Below are 19,559 nucleotides of genomic sequence, written 5' to 3'. Positions count from 1 at the left end.
ATTCACATTCTTCCTAAGAAAATTTTAGCTAATTTCAGAGACTGGATTTGAAATTAATCTGACTTTTATGAGTTTTGAAGCAAGGAAAAAAGGAAATAGAACTGCAATAGAACTACTTTCTTTAATAGTCCTCAGAAACAGAAGTATTAATAACCCAGGTTGCAAAGTAAAGCAAAGGGACAGAATGTTTTTAAGGATCAGTGAGGAAAATATTAAATTCTCTGTTCTGGTGCTGCCTACAGGGTGCCATAGGGTCACTTTATCTATACAGAGTACCAAGTGCTATGCTACAGAAGCCATCAGGAAGATCTTGAGTTACCCTGAGTCAGATGGGAACTTTCCAGGAAGAGGCACCCCTGTGACATTCCCATTGCAATGACAAGAGGGAAAATCTCTGAAGGCATGTCTGGTTCTGTGTCAGTCAGTCGAGCCTTCTCAGGCAGCCAATAATCCATTGCCATGTGAGTTACAGATAGCAAAGAGGGGTTTGAGTTGTAACTTGATGGTCAGCTTGTTTGTGGTGAGTTCTAAGAACACCTTTTTCAAATAAAATGAGAATTATATTAATTTTCTTGGAGAATAACTTCATTGTTCACCTAGATGCAAAATAACAATAACAATAACAATAATAATAGTAGTAGTAGTAGTAGTAGCAGTAGCAGTAGTAGTAGTAATAGTATAGTATTGGCATTCGCATTCTCTGAAAAAATTCCTTTGCCCAGGATTTTTCTCCTGGGAAGCTGAGAAGCCTCAGAGACAAGGAAAACAATTCTTATCTAATTCGCTTCTCCTCTGTTTTGCTCATGTGGAATGTGGAGATTGTTTACCCACAGGTGATTGTTTCATTGGATTCTGGTGTGGGTTATTTTGACTCTTTGGCCAATCAGGGCCAAGCTGTGTCGAGACTCTGGAGAGAGTCACAAGTTTTCATTATTATCTTTTTAGCATTCAGTAAGTATCCTTTCTGTATTCTTTAGTATAGTAGAGTATTCTTTAATATAATATAGTATTATAAAATAATAAATTAGCATTCCCAGCAGCAATAATAGTAATAGCAATTGTAATAGTAATAATAATAATAATTATTATTATTATTACTACTACTACTACTACTACTACTACTACTTCTACTACTACTACTACTAAATGTGAGGTAAAAATTCATATATGCATCTATAATGCAAACCATATCCACCCTGACTTCTGCAATACAAAATAAACCTGTAGCAGTTCTACTGAATGAATTCACCACACAGTTTCTTTCAAAGCAATTTTTGTAATGATAATAAATCCTAGAATTGACATTGTGGTTCTTAGGAAAATTAAAATGAGAACCTGACCCAATAAGAAATAAGCAAATTTAAGGGAAAGTTTTAACTGTTGCTGTTTTGCTTTAATTCATGTATTTTCTGACCTATTATTTTGGTCCAGCAGCTTAGTGCCAGCTCTTTTCTTGAGGCAAAAAAAAAAGTGAGACAATAGAGCAGGATCATATTTTTGTCTTCTTGGGCATGGGCTGGAGGTATAAGAAATTAAGTTTCGCCAAAATACATTGTTCCTCTCCTCATTGCTGCTTTTTCTTAGCCACGTAATAGGGTTTACATTTTGGTGATTGCTCACGGGTGAGAGGTATGAAAATATTTTAATTAAACAATGAATCAAATTTTGGACGGTAGCCCTTCTCTCATCGAGATTAATATGAGGCTTGACAGTGTTTTCAAGGATTAGTGGTGACTTGGGAGAGAGAGCACGTCTTCATGCCACATTACAGAGAGAGGAGGGCAAGCTCAGGCAGAGATTTTGGGGAGAACAGAGCTGCCCTTGCACAGGTTACCCACACATTGTGCACAGATTCCCTGACTGTGGCGTTTGCAGTAAGGCTACAGGGACAAAACAAAGAACTGTGATCTAGGAAATATTTGCATATTGGCTACATATTCCTCTAGCTCAGCTCACTGCAACATATCACACATGAAAGGATCTTATGCTGCAGTATGGAAAAAGTACACCCTGCAATATAGAGCCATCTTCTGGGGAAAAAATGGACATCTGCCAATGTATTAAATATTATTTTATAAACAAAAGAAAGCAGCAGCAGCAAATAAAACTTTGATGAATTCTTAAAAAAAATTAAAATACAAGAACTCAAGATGGGATTTTACAGTGTGAATTTTGATTCCAAAGCAAAGATCTCCATGATCATTGTGGAAGTAATTTATTAGCTCATAAATCATCTGGGATCTTCTGAAAATATCCATAGGAAATTTTACATTCTTTAATTAGCTACCAGGGGATATTTGAAAGAGGGTGAAGCTCATGCATTTTGTACACACACCCACACACATACTTGCATGCACACAACTCCTCTTTTAACTTGCAACAAATCCTAAGAAATTAGCAAAAACTATAGAATGAGTGGAATTATCCAGAGAATTTGCATTCAGTTCTGAAATCAACAAACATGGGCTTTTCTTAATCTGGACCCAAATTTCTGTTCTTTATTCTTCGCCCAAAAAAATCTTCTGTTCAGTAACAACAAAAACAGTAACATTTCCCTGATATAGGTGACTGGTTTATTTTTTGTTCTTAGCTCTGTGTTTCACTGCTTATTTTTTATCTTAAGTTTCAGTGGCTTTTAAGGGCACCTGAATATCTTTTCACCACTACTATCAGACCTGCAGAACCACTAGCCTGTCACATCTACAACTTTGTCATGACTTACTTGAGAAGGGTATGGCAAACATATGCAATTTTGGCATTAATGAGCAATTGTTGCAAAACTGTTGTTAGATATTATTCATCTGATGGATACTTGAAATGTCTGGTTTCATGCTTTAGGTAACTTAACATCAGTTGACAGTATGTTTCTTGTATCTTGAAAGAAGTTTATGTGTAGGGGGTACAATATAAGAAAATAAAGGTAGTATAGAAAGTAATCTTACCCCTTAAGGAGTTGCAGCTGAGCCAATTACTAGAGATTGGGAACAGGCCTGACTTTACCAGGCCACAGCTGTAGCCAACAAGCAGAGTGTTATAAAAGAGTGGGTTGGTTGGCTGAGGGGAACTGGAGTCAATGGCTGCTGTGAGAAGAGGAAAGAGGCAGTGCTAGAGGAAATGCCTGTGAGAAACATCAAGGAGGTACAAAACTCTGGCAATGTGGAACCCTTGCAATGTAATGATAACAAGAACTCTTGCAATAGAATGACAATATTTATGTGGTAATATTTGCAATAATTGTCTGTCTGCATAGCTTCAAGATGGCATTACTTGGCTCAGCTGGTGCCTTCACCAGCATATAATCCCATGAAATTGGCAGGACAACTCAAGACATAGTGCACTCCTAAACAGAACTTTAGAATTTACTCTTCTAGCTTGTGCTAGATTGTAGGTGCACAGATTGTGGTGATTGGGAGTGGGGCTGTGGCCCAGCCTCATCCCCAGCGGGCACAGCTGAGAGCAGCACTGAAGGCAATGAGCCATGGAGTGCCCAGGGGCACTGACCAGCCACCAAAGGGAACAGAGGGCACACAGGTGCAGTGCATCAGCAGGAGGGGATAAAAGGCTGGGCTAAAGAACAGTAAGGGCAGACACTTTAAGCTTTCTGATGTGATATTACTTTGTATGGGCAGACAGCTGAAGCCCTCTGAAGTGATATGGAATTACTCTCTCTGGGTTGAAGCCTTCTGGTATTGTATGGTGACACTCTGTGTATTGTGGCTGTCTCAATTGGGGCGTGTGCCGCAACACAACATGCGTGTCCATATGTTAAAATCCGTTGTTTCCTGAGGTGAAGTTTTGGTTTCCTGGTGTTTCTTGATACCTTTATGACCGTTTCACTATTTTAGAGAGTTTTAAAAAAATGCTGCACTTGTGTAAAAATGACCAGGAGAAGCCCAGAAGAACAAATTGGTTACGGTGTGGATTTTATGACAAGGGTTTTGTTATGGTTGCATCCCTTCTGAGATTGAAAGGTGAATATTTCAGTACTGTACTCCTTCAGGTGTGCTGGGTTTCACTGAGATGGACATATTCCTGTCCCTAGCTTTGAAATTATTTCAGAATCAATGTCATTATGTTACAGTTAATAGCATAAAAGAATGTCTTTCATCTCTAGAAGCAATTTACAGCTTACAATAAACTGGCACATAAACTCTTCAGAAAGATCACTTTGGGCATTAACTTCTGCTGCACCTTAGAAATCTATTTAATCATGAGTCAAAATGTTTTTTCTGAGCAGGTATTAGAGCCTGTGGTTCTTTGATTAAACTTATCACATCATAGAGTGAATGTCAGAATAGCTCCTTAATACAGGTGCAGCACACCAAAAATACAGGTTATGCACACTGTAATTTTGAGGAAAAGCTTTGATTTTTGTTAATCTGATAATACAAGAATAGCATATGAGGGGTTATTTTGCTTTTTGCTGGTATTAACATTGGAACCAAAGTTAAGCTTTAATACCAAGGCCAGCTGTTATCTCTTTCCTTACAGCTTTAAATGCAGCATTTTTCTCATACATTTTAGGGAATGCTGATTTTTATTGATTACGGGTTGCTTTAATTTTTTTAATTCTCTGGCTCAATTCTTAAGAGAAGATGCACATGCAAGATACAGATGTCAATTACCATAAATCAAGTTCTTTAATGTGATTGTTGTCTTTGGCAGGGCTGGGCAAGCAAGGCTGTTTTCTGTGTCTGGGATTCTTAACTAGACCTTCTAAGTATTTGGGGTTTGTTGTTCACTTGCTTGATAGGAGATCAGTGAAAGCATCAAAGTAATTGAATACATTACGTAAACTATAATACAATTATTGATTTGGGAATATGCGTAAGTTGTTGTTCTAAGAGGATTTCTATAAGAACCCAAAAGCTAAGACTGGGAGTTTGGGTGGAGGTCACTGAGGTTTATTCTAACTTTCTTTTTCTTCTATTGCATCAGGTTCAGGATAGATTTTCAGAGGTTGGTAGTGCAGGATTTTGCAAAGCTAGCAATGATAGAAGGGCCAGAAAACAATCACTTTGAAATTGCACTATTAAAACTAAAAATAATAATAGGATTTATGAATGCAGTATTACTTGCCAGTTTTCTCTGTTTTCTCTTTCTAATCACAGCTCACTCTTTTTCTCTGCCACCTCTATTATTGAAGCAGGCTTTCATTTCTGGAGATGATCTTGAGTGTGCTCACATTTGGAAACTTTTTCCTTTTTAATGTGACCGAAGGCAACTTTGAAGACTGCTCCCTGTTGAAATCTGTGGCAATGCTCTCTCCATGACTGAAACTGTCTGACAGGCTTGCATTTCCTCCTTACAGTTCTGTTATTAGTCACATTGTAACTTCATAGCATTTATTTCTTATTATGCCCATATGTTTGTGATGGGTTTCCAGTAATGTATTTTGCCCGTGACTGGTAGAACTGGCATGTCACTAGCAACAAAATATATTTAGAACTTTTTCTAAATACATTTTCTCCTCTATTCTTTCTTCTTAAGTCTTCCTGGGATCTTTCAGGCCTTGAAGTTTTTTCTGCAGCCGTGGCCCTTAGGAGGTGTGGGAGGGCTGGGAGAACAGCAGGCAGTGGAGTCTGGTCCTATTAACTGCAGAGCCCTCTCATAAATGTAAAATCTTTCTATGAATCACATTTCTTTCACACGTTCTTCCATTCCCACTTCATCTATCCTTTTATATTTCTTTGCTTCCTGCTCTTTTTTGCATTAATAAGTGGAGCATGGTTCTAGGAAATTTTTCTCAAATAGATTTGGTTGTAATGCTGCTGAAAAGCATCAGCATTATTTAAGCCTGAAGAAAGGAAATGTCACACAACTTGTAACTTGAAGTACAGCCACTTTTATTTTGTCCTTGAAATGAAGAAGGGAATCTTTGCATAATTAAAGACCTGATTTTTTTTTAATAGCAGGTTTCCTTAAAACAAAGGCTGTCCATAGAGAACTAAACATTTCCCACTACTCTTGCTTCAATTCTTTACTCTTTGGAAGTATGAAGCCACTGGACCTTATGCTTCTGGAGGAACATGGGAGAGCTGAGACAGATGGAATACTGTACTCTGCATCTTATGCTCGTTCTATGGAAAGGAGATGAATTTTCTTCCTGCTGAGTTTTTAGCATGCTGTTATTCTGGGTGAGCAATACTTTACTCAGTTAGCAGGCAACTCTGACTGCCAAGGCTGGGTTTGATCATGCCTAGTGTGAGACATTGGATCACTGAGATTCTACATCTGTGAAACGAGTTGGGGCCTCATTATCACAAGGCACAGGGTACCAGCAACTCCCCCTCAAAATGCCTGCCTGACAGCACCCTGACTTTGACTTCATCTGTATAGAACATGCAATGGAAATGGTACAGCACAGGAGGCAAGATGTGAGCATTAAAAAGCATTCTTCACAGCTTTGTAGTTCTGGACATCTGTTCTGTAATTGAACAAAAAATTGAAAAACTTGCCCTTATGCAAAAATGCAATGTAACAGTATCTTGAATCATTTCAGCAGGCACAGTTTGAAAAGAACCAATTTCCTTATGGAGGTTTGTGTCTTGTTTTTTTTTTTTTTTTTCAGTAGAGCTATATAAACAGCCTATTATGAATGATGTTGGCAAGTAGGCACATATTTAGAATTTCTGACATGTGCTTTGAGAAATAAAAGGTTTGAGCTTTTTATTTTCTCTAGGTGTTCTGTATGTTAAGAATGATGATATATTATTTGCTCAAGACAAGGCTAAGATGATACTTGTTAAAAAGCAGAAACACTTAAGAAAAGTAACAGGAATAATATAGCAGGTCTTAGAAACACTTCCAGACAATCTCTGGAATTACTCATAATGATACCATGCCACCATAGCATCCATCATCTTTACACAGGTGAACAGTTTTCTCACAGAAGAGTTACTGTGGCCTTGTAGAAATTTATCATCTATGCTTTAATTTCAATAGTATTGAATAAAGCTTATTTTAAAAAGCTTTTCAGTTACATAAAGCCACCTTGCAGCTGAAGCCAGTATTCCAGGGGGAAGGGGAAGAGTGTGCAGGGGACTTGGGGTAGACTTCTTGGGTTTTGCTCCTAAAAATACACATCTTCAGGAAAAAAATGTATATTGGGATGTATAATTGGAAGATTTCCCATTAGAAAAGATACATGACATATGTGTTTGACAAGCTGAGTTAACTTGCTGAGTTAACAGCTGTTACCTGTTAACTTCATGGGGTGGGGAAGGGAAGAAGACCTCCAAGTGGGCAAATTTAAGATAAGCATAAGCTGTTCAGCAGTAGGCACAAACTAATTTTACCCTGGTCCTAGTATGGTGGTAATTACACTGTTCTAAAACATTGTGTTTTGGGAACACAGATCACCCCTTGGATGGCTCTGGCCATTAAGTGCTGTGGCATTTCTGGCACATAACCTTATTCTGAGTAATTTTTTCATGACATTCCTGGGTCTCTCTGGATGTTTGCAGACAAAAGCTTCAAAAAGAGGTTGGTAGGGACTGAATGAGAATGGTCAATGTCAGCAATTAAACTCCAGCGTTATCACCATGTCTAGACACTAGGCACTCCAGGGCACCTCAGAGCAGCTTCATCTCTTGATCTTCACCACACTGAAGATATTTTTACCTATTAAGCACTATTAAGATTTTGATCTTAATACTTAAGCTTTGCTTTGTACATGAGGATACTTAAGCTTCTTTACAAGACTAATGAAGAAGACCTAAACTGGCTTTTGTTCCTGTTCTTGAAACCAGGAACACTGGATATAAGGTGGTAAATGTAACAGGCAAGAGGAACCACACCAGTTGGGCTGGTATCTTTAATAAATTAAACTTACCAAGCAACTAACTTTATATATATATATAAAATAAAAAAAGATGAGAAAAATCTCTCAGTATAGACCAGCTTTATCAAAAAGGTGGCTGTTGAAGGTGACAGGAAGGCTGAGCCATGAACTGGAGGGAGCAGCTGACACTACGTATGTGCTGTTATCCTTGTGCAGCTGCCTGCATTTTACATGGAAAGATACATTTCTTGGAAACCAGGAACATAAAATTGTTCCATCTCTGAATGAGGCTTTTTTTCAAAGCTTGTTTGTTTTGTCCACAAGGTTCAGATAACACTGTAGCTATGGGATAACCAGATGATACTACTTCAGAGGATAAGACAATGTGAGTCATCATCAGGGATTGTGTCCATTGACCAATGATGGTTCCCACATCCAGGTCATCTTTCAGCTGAGAGGTACTGGCCAACTGTGTATGTCACTCCAAAATGGCAGCATTTAGGACAATCTTTTGGATTGTTCATTACCCATAAGTGGAAGGAGCAAAGTACTGGTGATTGCACTCATTTTTGTTTATCAAATCTTGAGACTGTACTGCTCTGAGAAGATATTTTTACATCTGCAACTGTATTTAGTAAAAGTGTCCTTTCAACTATCCTCTTCTACTGCATAACAAAATCTTCCCTGCAAACACTATGTGCCTTGTAGTTACCAAGCCATAACTAAACTCAAGTACAGTTTCACTTGAAATTTGTAATAGTAGTACAGCTTCAGCCCGTATGAGCTGAAAATTAAACTGTGGCCTGACCCAGCTAAGTGCTATGTGTCAACAGAATTGACAAGTTCATGTATCACAGCTCCTCTAAGAGCCTGTCAAAGTTGCATGTCTGGCACCTTTAGAGATAAACCTCTTAATCATTAGATGCACACTACACCCAAGTATTTAAGTATCTTGCTCAGCAGCTCCAAATGTTACCAAGGATGCCTCCTTCCCTAGGAAGGAAACTGTCCATTCTGCATGTTTCTATTCTATCAGTTGCATCCAATAAAAACACCATCAGCTAACAAATGAAACAGAGTCCCTGCATACTGCACATTTTTGCTGTTCACATTTGGATTCTGCCTTATAAGAACAACTTACTCATTTGTGAACTAAAGGGAAATTGCTGCAAAAAAATTCAGAAATCTGCTCCACAGTGTCACAATGTAGAAGGCTGTTGGGGAGGGCAGAAGACAATCTATGCTAATTTGTAGCTGGCAACAGATTGGGAAAAAGGCTGCAGGAGAAATATTTGATAATGAAACTGAATGATCACAGACAGCAAATAGAACTTGTAAGTGGATGAAGTGAAAATTTCAGGTGTGTATTGTAAGAAACGGTTCATCCTCTCAAGAATTACACAGTGATTCATACTTTAGGCCCTTTAGGCTTTCCAAGTGAGCTAAAGTCCTCCTCCTCTAGGTGAAAGTTGACATTTACACTTGAAAGATAAAACATATATGAAAGGTAAAAAAAAAAGTCTTTAGTCATTTTATGAACAGTATATCTCTGACACAATCTCTAAAATCAAGTTCTAAAAATTAATCTATACTAACATTTAGCATTCTCTTTTATTTACACAGTAACTAGATTTGAGGCTATTCAGTGATGCTCCACTTAAAGAGGTATACCAAACTCTTAATATATGCAGCAATTAAGTATCAAATGCAAAATTTCAAGGATCTTCATCTAATAAAAACTAAAAATTTCTCCTCAGTTTTATCTCATTAATATTTAGTCTGCCTCATCTATTTAATTACAAAGCTTAAAGAATATAAGAATTATAGATACTATTCCACTGAATAAATGCTGACTTCAGAGAAAATGCCACGTTCAGCTAAGCACCTAATTTGTATACTCAAATTGTATACTTTGGGATTACAGGTGTTTAAAGGCTGTTTGGCTTTTTCATGATAAAGTCACATCAGATGTGTAATCAGCTGGCTGTGAGTCATGCTTTGAGAATGTCAGCAAGCCCATTTCTGCACTGACCTTTTAGTTTCTGTCTTTCAGCTCCCTAGAGCCATCCTGCACAATTTCATACTTTGCCTACAGTGCATGGGGGAGCCACAACCTCAGCAGAGAAGCTGCTGTGAGCTCTGCAGAGGCTTTGCAGAAGTGGCCAGGTGAGTGGAGCAGGCAGATGGCTGCTTTCCTCACCTCTAGCCAAGGACTGCCATTCTCTTACACAGAGGCAAGTTTCAGCTGTGATGTTCATGGCTTGTCATACTTAGATTATAAGTTTTCAAAACTTGACTGTTCTCTATAAAATAAATTGTACATTTGCATACATTCATTCCCCACATAATTTCCTCCTCCATCTTCCCAAATGTCCATATTCAACCAATCTGGGAAGCAAATTTATATAAGCCTCACTTAAACTAAAACCAAACTCCTACAACACAACAGGTTCCCTTTTTTGAAAGCAAGGATTAAAAATACAGTGCGTTCATTTAAATTAGATGCTTTTTTCATGTTTTATGTTAATCTTGAACTCCAAGGAGAACAGTACTTCTCACTGATGTCTATGCTATTAAGCTCTCTAAAACCTGGATATTGTGTCCTATAAAACCAACCCTTCAGTTTGCTCAGGGATGTGAAAAGGCAGCAATATAAGACATCAACAGCTTCAGCAAGCAGCACAGTGCTAACAGAGCAGTGGTCAAAATGTAATTAATTAAAAATGAAAGAACTTAATAAAAAATCATTGTTTCTTCCAACATCTGAAGTATTTCTTAACCTACACAAAGCTTAAATTATTAGTATTGAAGGTGTTCTGATAATGGGTGAGATCCAATTAACAAAAGATGCCTTTGTCCAAATTAAGGTGCAAATGAGACCATATGTCAAGTCAATAGCATGCATTTAACAATTAACATGAGGCAGAAAGATAGAAAATTCTGTGTAAACTTCATCACCTTCCAGATCTAAAGGGGCATACAGGGAAGTCAGAGAGGAACACTTTATCAGGAATTGTAGCGACAAGACAAGGAGTAAGGGGCACAAATTGGAAGAGGGAAAATTCAGGTTATGTATTAGGAAGACATTGTTTACTCTAAGGGTGAAACAGGATGGCCAGGAAGTTGTGGATGCTCCATCTCTGGCAGTGTTCAAGGCCAGGCTGGACATGGCCTTGAGTAACCCAGTCCAGTGGGAGGTGTCTCTGCCCATGGCAGGAGCAGCTGAAACCAGATTACCTTTAAGGTCCCTTCCAACCCTCAACATTCTATGATAAAACCACCAAAACTTTTTTTGCCATAACCAGGGTGTGCTTATACCCTTTTCCACTACACCCATGATGCTTTTCAAAGTCTGCTTCTGGCAGTAGTATGACTGCACAAATATATTCACTTTTATCATGGAGGCAACCAGCCCTAACTACTGTTTCTAGTCTCTCCATTTTTTTGTAGATAATACAAACTGCCCCCCACAATAGCACTTTGTATTATCTGCTTTCCTTTATATATCTGATTAATGATTGTAGCAACTCTCTCATTGATCCACTTCCCATTGAGAAGGCCAAAATAAGCTTTTTGTGGTTTTGTTTTGGTGGGGTTTTTTTTCCTTGGAGTGATTTAGATGGTTTTTCATGTGAAGATTAATTACAATTCTGAAAATAAGCTTGCTTTACATTATTAGGAAGGTATGAAAAAGCCTGAAGATTTTTAGTTTCTAATTTTCCTAAGATACTATATTGAATATTCCCCCTTTTACAGAAGTCTAATAACCTGCCTTCCACATTTCATTTACAGAAATTCTTTCAATTTAAGATTCTTCATGAAAAATACAGCAGATGAGATATCATTGTGTTTGTCAAGACTGTATCAGAGAACAATGTCTTATCATCTGAGCCAAAGCGCTTGTTAGATGAAAAGCTATGTATATAGCAATGAGTGAACTAAGCATGTTCATTAGAGTTTATCAGAGTGATGATTTAAGAAATATTTTACATTAATGACCCTGTCTGTACCAAAGCTAGGCAGAGTTTATTAGGTACTATGAGAAAAGCCTTTTTATCTCATCAAAACAGGGCAAACTATCAAGCTATGCAGAATTATTACACATAGAATTAATTTTTAAGGTGGGTTTCAAGAAATACTAAATTGATGTTTGGATTCAAGCAAACCTATGAAAAGGAGTGCTAAAAGCAATGGGAAAGCAGATTCTAAAGGATAACTGATCCTACCCTAGGTCCCTATCATATCTTGTTCAGATAATAAATAATCAATGGACTGTTTTAATATCTTTCATGTATACATGAATTACAATTTTCCAGCACTATAATTTTAAAGATAAAATGTAGGGTTAAATTATTTGTATGAGTACATACATTTGTTACTATAAAAAAACCACAGTACTGACACCTGATTAAATATACTGTAAGAGCATGTCAGTTTGAGCTACAGACTGTGAATTGCTCCTAGCTGTGTAATATATAAATTCATCTCAAGAGATGATTGTTTCTCTTGAAGCACGTGCCCCTACTGTCTGCAGTTCAGTTTTCTTGACTTGCAGCATTTGGAATGAAATAGGATCAAGCTGCTGGTTTTGACTTCTAGGTGCAAAACTACATTTCTGCCACCAAAAGGAACCCACCTGTACCAAATAACAACCCAAACAGCAATTACAAAGCAGTCAATTGTCTAAGATGTGTCGATACCTTATCAAATAGATTTAACACAGATATTATATATTTTTATATTTAGCTAAAATTTTTTTCTTTGGTAATACCCATAAGCTTATTTTTCTGAGAATCTATCATTTTGGTAGCTGTAAGGTTGGATACAAGCAAAAAGCCACCTCTCCTGAAACCAGGAAAATAGAATAGCAATGAAAACTGAGTCATACACTTGTCAAAATGTTCCTGAAATAATTCTTAAATGCTTACTACCCACAAGAAGTAAAAATAGAACCCAAACTCTAACAACACTGTCCTACTGCAGAGGTTTGTACAAACTAATTGAAAATTAGTTCACACCTTCAGACTACTAGAGGCTGCAGTAAATCTGGCAAGCAGTAATTAAACATATCTGAACAAGTTTATAAATTATTTAACACAGTATTTGAGTAGGGACAATGTTAGATCTGTATCATAACTCAGATACACTTAACTAAAACACCCAAAAGTGGCAAGTTTGAAGTGGGTACACAACTAACCAAGCATATACAACCCAATTCCATTTGCTGTTTAAAGGCTGAGTTGTGGTATCAGTACTCAATTATACAGAAGCATTTTTGCTATTTAATACACATAGCTTTAATAAAATGGGTATAAATGCTGGAAACAGGTACAACCTCAAGCACCACTCTGCAACTACAATTCAAATTGATCACAGCAGCAGAATGATATAAAATATTACCTTGTTTACACTGAGGTGACAACAATCTGAGTGTAGGAAACTGTAACTTCAGTACTGTCTTGGCAATGGAAGCTCATAAGTTTCAGATAATGAAACAGTAAAATCAATACGACATTCACTGCAGTAGTATTTTAAATACCCAACAAAAAAGTGCAACTTTGGGCTGCTGGGGAAAATACTATTTATTATACATTAAATACAAATTTGAAATGTGTTGTGGACACATCTGCAGGGTTACAGGTAAAAAAAAACATACAAAGTTGTGTTCTGCATCTCTCAAGACTGACACTTCAAAAAAATTTCACAAAATACCAAGCAAGAGTTCATCTTTGTAACAACAGCAAAGGTAATGTTGCAGAACATTTTTTGCTTGGCATATTATCTTTGTTCCCTCCCTGCATTAAGTACCTACAGTTTGTAAACAGTCTTTAAAAGTGTTAATAGCTTTAGGAATGTGTAATCACAGTTTATATGGATTCATCCCACAAAGAATTATAATGCTACACAGTAGTTTCGTGTTTCCATAACCCAGTTCTAATATTACCAGTACTGTCTGCAGTGAGCAAAGGTCCATCCTGTCCACTGCTTTTCAGTGGCCCATTCTGGATGGCTAAATTTAAGCCATAAGATTTTTGCTGGTTTTCAAGTTCGGCTGCTATTGGTTTCCTCAGAATATCTTTTTTGTTGTTGGTAGCTATTGTTTTCTCTGTATTTCTGCTACTTTTTGGAAGCGTACTGCAAGCATCACTGCTTTCTTGCTGGGACTGGTTATACTGACGTTCCCTGTATGCCAGATAGGCCCTTCTGCTCCTGGAGTGCCCTTCGCTGTTGCTCTGGCGCGTTTTGGGTAAGCCATTTTGCACACTTCCTTCCACACTGGTGGGAACGTCGTAGGCGTATTCCCTCAGCACTGCAAGCCTGCTGGCACGATGGCCCTTGCTCCGGTTCTTATGGTGCCGGCTGGGGTGTCCGTTTGTCCGGAACTGCACCTCTAATGGAGCTACGTGCATTTTGATATCGTTATCTACTGAATGCTCAGTCAGACTGTTATCAAGTTGAGGACCTGTGTTCAATGGCAGGGAAGTAGGGTGGCATTGAGCTGCTGCAGCTTGTAAGTTAGTTAGTTTACAACCTTGAGACGAATTTTTTAGGCTTGAGGCACTTTTATTTGTGCATGAGGATTCTGCGCTACTGTTGGTGCATTTTGGGGCCTCTCCGTTGGTTCCACTGGAACTGGAGGGTGGCACATTTACTTGCACTGAATACGTACTCCTTCCTGGGCAGCACGTTGTTATCCAAGCATGCCTGACATCTTCCCTGTTAATGCAATGGTGCACCATAAGAAAGGCACTGAGGCTTAAACATGTCACCCCAAAAAAACAGCTGAAGATCAGGTCCATAGGATAATATAGGGAGGTGGACAGAGCTCCAAAGATCCACAGTGTAACATACAAAACCAATGTAAGGCCCACTCCCAGAAGCTGTGCTGGAAAACTGTGTTCATTCTCCAGAGCAGATGTGGACACCAGGGACACTGACAAGGAATCCTGATGGGCCAGTTCCCCGTGCTCGTTGGTGGCCAGACGCTGCTGCTCCTCAACGGGCTCCTTCAGCTCGTATTTGCGTTCAGGGTGACGCTTTAGTTGGATGAATATACTCAGGAAATACATGCAGTTTATGAAAATTATAAAACTAGCAGGTCCATAAAATGCTCCTAAGCTAGGTTCCCAAGCCATCCAGCAACTGCAAAAGAAACAAACCAAAGAATAAGTTAACATCTCGCACAAGTCACTTATGCTTTTTCAGTTCATTGACATGATCTTGTCTGTGTTATGTTTTCAGGAAGAATCAGAATTAATTGCAACAAGCATTCAAAGAAAAGCAAGCCTAATAAATCTGAGGACAAAGCTCTCACTTATAGGGTACTTACTAAGGTGCATTAGGTCTGCTGCCATAATTTCGGATGTTTGCTGCAGCTGTTATTCCACAAACTATGATAGGGATCCCTCCACCAATAAGGTAGAACCTAAAAAATAAAACAAATTTATCAGCAGCTGCTTAAGTGAAATGGATTTTAAGTCACCATGAGGGAAATTAGTGCTTTCCAGGATTTGGGAAGCATACAAGCTCTTCATGAAACTAAACAGGGTGAATCAGGTTTGGGCTTTGGCAGTATCAATTGTTTTCTAAGTCTTCCTCACTACAGTTTTTCTCCTTGTGCAATAAGCTGCCTCTCTCTCAAAGCTGCTCACTCCCACCTCCCACTTGCAGAGACTGAACAAAAGCATACAGTGTTAGAAGGAAGAAGCAAAAGCACTCAGTCAGAAGTTGTAAACTGCTGGAAAAGAAAAAGGACACTTAGAATAAAAATACTAAGTGGTATGTCCTGTGTTCCACAGATGAATCTGCCTAATATTTTATACACTGTTAGCTGAAATTTTTTTGGGTGCAGGGGTTCAGCTGATAGCAGGTTGGTTTTGGTTTTTTAAAATTCTTAGTGGATTCTCTAATTTTATAGTATATACTTCCTGCTTCCCTGTGGTGGTATTGATGAAAACTGTACACTTTCAAGAAGAAAAAGGGCCTATGTTGTTGGAATATCTCAGTTTTCATTCTGATTTGTATGAATTCACATTGCACTCATGAGTGGCAGATCAATAATTATTGATCAGCAGTCAAATTAACAGCACTCAGTCCTGCAGCTTATACTAACCCAGTTCAAATTCAGATCAGAACACAAAAGTGAAAACTCTTACTGTGACATGCAGGTGACCATTTGGTTTTTATCAACAGGGAACACCTATTAGGGTGGTCCTGGACTTTCCCACTGCATTTTTGACAATTCACCTGAAATTACTCGTCTTGCTTGAGACACAAAATAACAGTCTAAAGGAAATTATGAATTTTTTGGAAATCAAGATACACTCAATTTATTATTTACTTGATGAATCCTACAAAGATCAGATTCTGACATTGGTCTATTCTATATCTTGATGCAGTAATCAGGAGCTGGTCAGACAAACAAATCTTTATTTGTACAAGTACTACATTAATGGCAGTTTTATTTTGAACCTAAGTTTAAAAGACAGCAGAAAAAAATAATCCTTCTACAGCCTTTCTATACAAAGACATCACATATCTGTCCAACTGAGGAAATTCCTGATCTGCAGGAAGCTGGACACTGAGAAAGTCTGAGAAATATAAAACCTGTTTGCTCCATTTTTCTCTTGGATACTTGCCTCCAGAGCTACTGCCACTGTCAGAAATGAGGTGCTCACACCTAAAATGGCATGTTCATGTCTATTCAGAGCTGAGCCTGTGAGGTTGGTAATTTTACTGCAATGTTTTCCAAAGCAGAAACTTCATAATAAGTAATAAGGGATATAGAATGCTTGTATGTAGCATAGAAAAGGTTATTGAAAATAATCAGAAAAGCACTTCTGTTTTTCTGCAGTCTCTGTACTTTCAAAATGAACTTCTTTAAATATTTGCCTGTGACTAATCAAAGTTAATCAACTTCTGCCACCTTGTGGATGATTTCACAGTAGCAGTTTTTAATTAACATCCAGAAGCTGAGGAGGCAACATGAACGAGGTACTTCAGTATTTTCTAATAAGAGCATTGCACATATGTGAATTTAACAGAGAATTAGTTTGTCTCATTTCTGGGATTTCAGAAATGAAAATTTTAGGAGGAACATCACACAAAAAACAATATTTTCATTTGACAATAAGTGACACTCCTATTTTTCAAATAATTTTGTAAACAATCTTTGGAAAATATATTTAACTGTATTTACTTAAATTGCAGTGTTAAATTGTGTTAACAGCTCTACATATTCTTTCTTCTGACAATTTTATGGGTTGTGTTGCTATCTAAAGTCCTAAACAAACCTTCAGTGGTGATGCTGAAACACTTCTGATTTTTAATTTACCAATCAGCAACTCAGCATTGGATCTGTAATACACTAACACCAACAGTCTTTCAGCTCATCCTCCTTAACATAACACTGAGGAACAAAAAAATCTAAAGGAACTTTACAGACCTGGAGAAAACACAAGGGGAGCAACATTTTACATTTTCTGGTCAGAATATAAATGTATATAACCTGGGAAATAAGGAGCCACAGAAACAAACAACTCACCTCAGCATTGGCCTGGGTGGAGGAGGTGGCTCATCAGGATCTTGACACCTCTTTGCTTTTTTGGTTACCTGCTTGTAAATATTACGAGATGTCACTCCCAGCCACAGTACTGTTGCAAGAGTGGAATAATGGAGAATTATCCCAACCTTAAAACAAAAATAGACAACAAAAAAAGAATTAACCCCTAAATATTTCCTTTCTACTAAGTTAATACAGAATTCATTAAACTCACAACTCGCCATAAACCTGAAATTTTCAAAAGCTCAATTCAAGAGAAAAAAACCCTCTTATTTTATACAACCACTCTATCAAGTGATTGTCATCATATTTAAAAAAAATCAAGTTGTTATAGTTTAAAACAACAAAAAATATGTAATGCAAACCTTTAAAACTTAGTAACAGGAGAAAAACACTTTCAGAAGTGTACATATCAATCATACATTTTAGGAAACTGTATTTTACAAAAGACTTAATTTAAAATGTCCTGTGTTACAGATATCATTCAAATTGTAACAAGTAAGAGAACAGCAAACTCATGATACTGTGATAAGTATGGAGCAGATGGCAAAACACAGCCAGCCAACACTCAATCAGCAATTTTAACATAATGCAAAGATAAAGATATTTAACCTGCCCCAACATTAATGCAGTCTGCTTCACAGTGGAATCTCCTGATCCTCTGCTGCCTTGCTCACAAGCCAACACTGCCATGACAGCACAGGCATGAAGAAGGGTCCAATTAAGCTGACTACAAGTGTGTGTAAAAACACACAACTTTTAAACAGCCTATCTGTTTCTATCACAAGGTTTCTTCTGGAGGATTTCTGTCTCCAGGAAGGTATTAAAAGAAAGGAGAAAGTTCAGGGATATATTTTACTGCAACACTTTGAACTGTCAACGTAATAAATCCAGTAAATTTAAATAAAAACCATTATGGAATATTATGGTGAGGGACTTGAAAATTTTTGTAACCACTGGATTAAAAAAAATTAAATTTTCACTAACATTTTTTGAAAGCAGGAACTGTTATACTGAAACACTGCAACTGAATTGAGATGGCAATTTTTGAAGGGCAAATCATTAAAAAGGAGTCTCAATAAAGCATGGAGGCTTGAAGCACTTCTCTCCCCTCCCCTTCAGTTATACTGAGCAAATGGAAATAGGTATTTTAATACCTGTGAAAATCAGATCTCACATGGCCTCTAAAGGCTACATACAGGCCTGTAAAATAATTTCATAGAAAGTCAGTCTCAAAAACAGAAATAACCAATAAAACTTAGTTTCTGTGGTAGCATTTTGGGAAAAAATATCTGTTGCACATTTTACAAGGGTATGTAGTGATAGGAGGAATGACTTTAAAATGAAAGACTGTTCATTTATATTAGATGTAAGAAAGTTAGGATTTTACAATGAGACTGCCAAAACACAGGCACAGGTTGCTCAGAGAGGTATTAGATGCCCAGTCTCTGGTAATATTGCAGGTCAGGTTGGATGGGGCTCTGAGCAATCTGATCAAATTGAACATGTCCATCTTTACTGCAGGGGTGTTGGACTAGATGACTTAAAGCAAAACATTTTATTTCTAGATTTTATATTTTGATGAATGCCTATGCAGCATTAGAGTTCTGTAAGTGGAAAAGAGGGCATATTCATAAATAAGAATACAAAACCAGTAACAAAGTTTTACTTACTGCTTGACAAATACTGGCATTCCTGGTCTGAGTTATGCCTCCAATAAACACCACACATGTCAGGAAAATATGAAAGCTCAAGTTAACTAACATATGCCAGCTTTTAACACTGATCCTGATCACACTGTTAAAAGAAACAAATTAGACAATATAAAACACAGCTACAATATTGTTTTCAGAAACTAGCAAGATATTCTAGTGATAAACAACATATAATTCCTCTTTAAGATCATTTAACTACCACATACTTTGTAATCAAATACAATCTTAAATTAAAACACCCACCTATTACCAACTTTATACATCTATTTGGGGCACGAGTTAAAAATTTTAGGATTGAAGCTTTCACATCAACAGAAATGTAAAAGGTTGAACAGTTTGTTAAATTCTATCATTATCACTGAATGGCCTCCTCTTTTATCATTCATGAAGCAAAATGAAGAATTAAAGGAGAGACATGGTTTTGACAGCTAAATTATCATACTCAAGAAAGACAAAATAGCTACTTACATAACTGTTAGTTTGCATCAACAAATTTTAT

At 37.4% G+C, this 19,559-nt stretch overlaps 1 protein-coding gene across 1 annotated transcript in view; it reads right to left on the bottom strand.

Annotated features, from left to right (window-relative positions):
* Window positions 1–13,079: 13,079 nt before the first annotated feature.
* Window positions 13,080–19,559, bottom strand: part of ADGRA3 (adhesion G protein-coupled receptor A3) — a 54,234-nt gene continuing 47,754 nt past the window's right edge. The window contains exons 16-19 of the mRNA XM_059471270.1: window positions 19,019–19,142; window positions 17,328–17,473; window positions 15,114–15,209; window positions 13,080–14,926 (exon numbers count right to left, since the gene is read on the bottom strand). Coding sequence (XP_059327253.1) covers window positions 13,684–14,926; window positions 15,114–15,209; window positions 17,328–17,473; window positions 19,019–19,142 — 1,609 coding nt within the window. The 3' untranslated portion in view covers window positions 13,080–13,683. The remainder of the gene's footprint in view (window positions 14,927–15,113; window positions 15,210–17,327; window positions 17,474–19,018; window positions 19,143–19,559) is intronic.

This window comes from Ammospiza nelsoni, chromosome 4 (assembly GCF_027579445.1).
Source record: "Ammospiza nelsoni isolate bAmmNel1 chromosome 4, bAmmNel1.pri, whole genome shotgun sequence".
Classification (NCBI taxonomy): Eukaryota; Metazoa; Chordata; class Aves; order Passeriformes; family Passerellidae; genus Ammospiza; species Ammospiza nelsoni.
The sequence above is the reverse complement of the archived record's forward strand: the minus strand, read 5'-3'. Positions and strand labels throughout refer to the sequence as shown.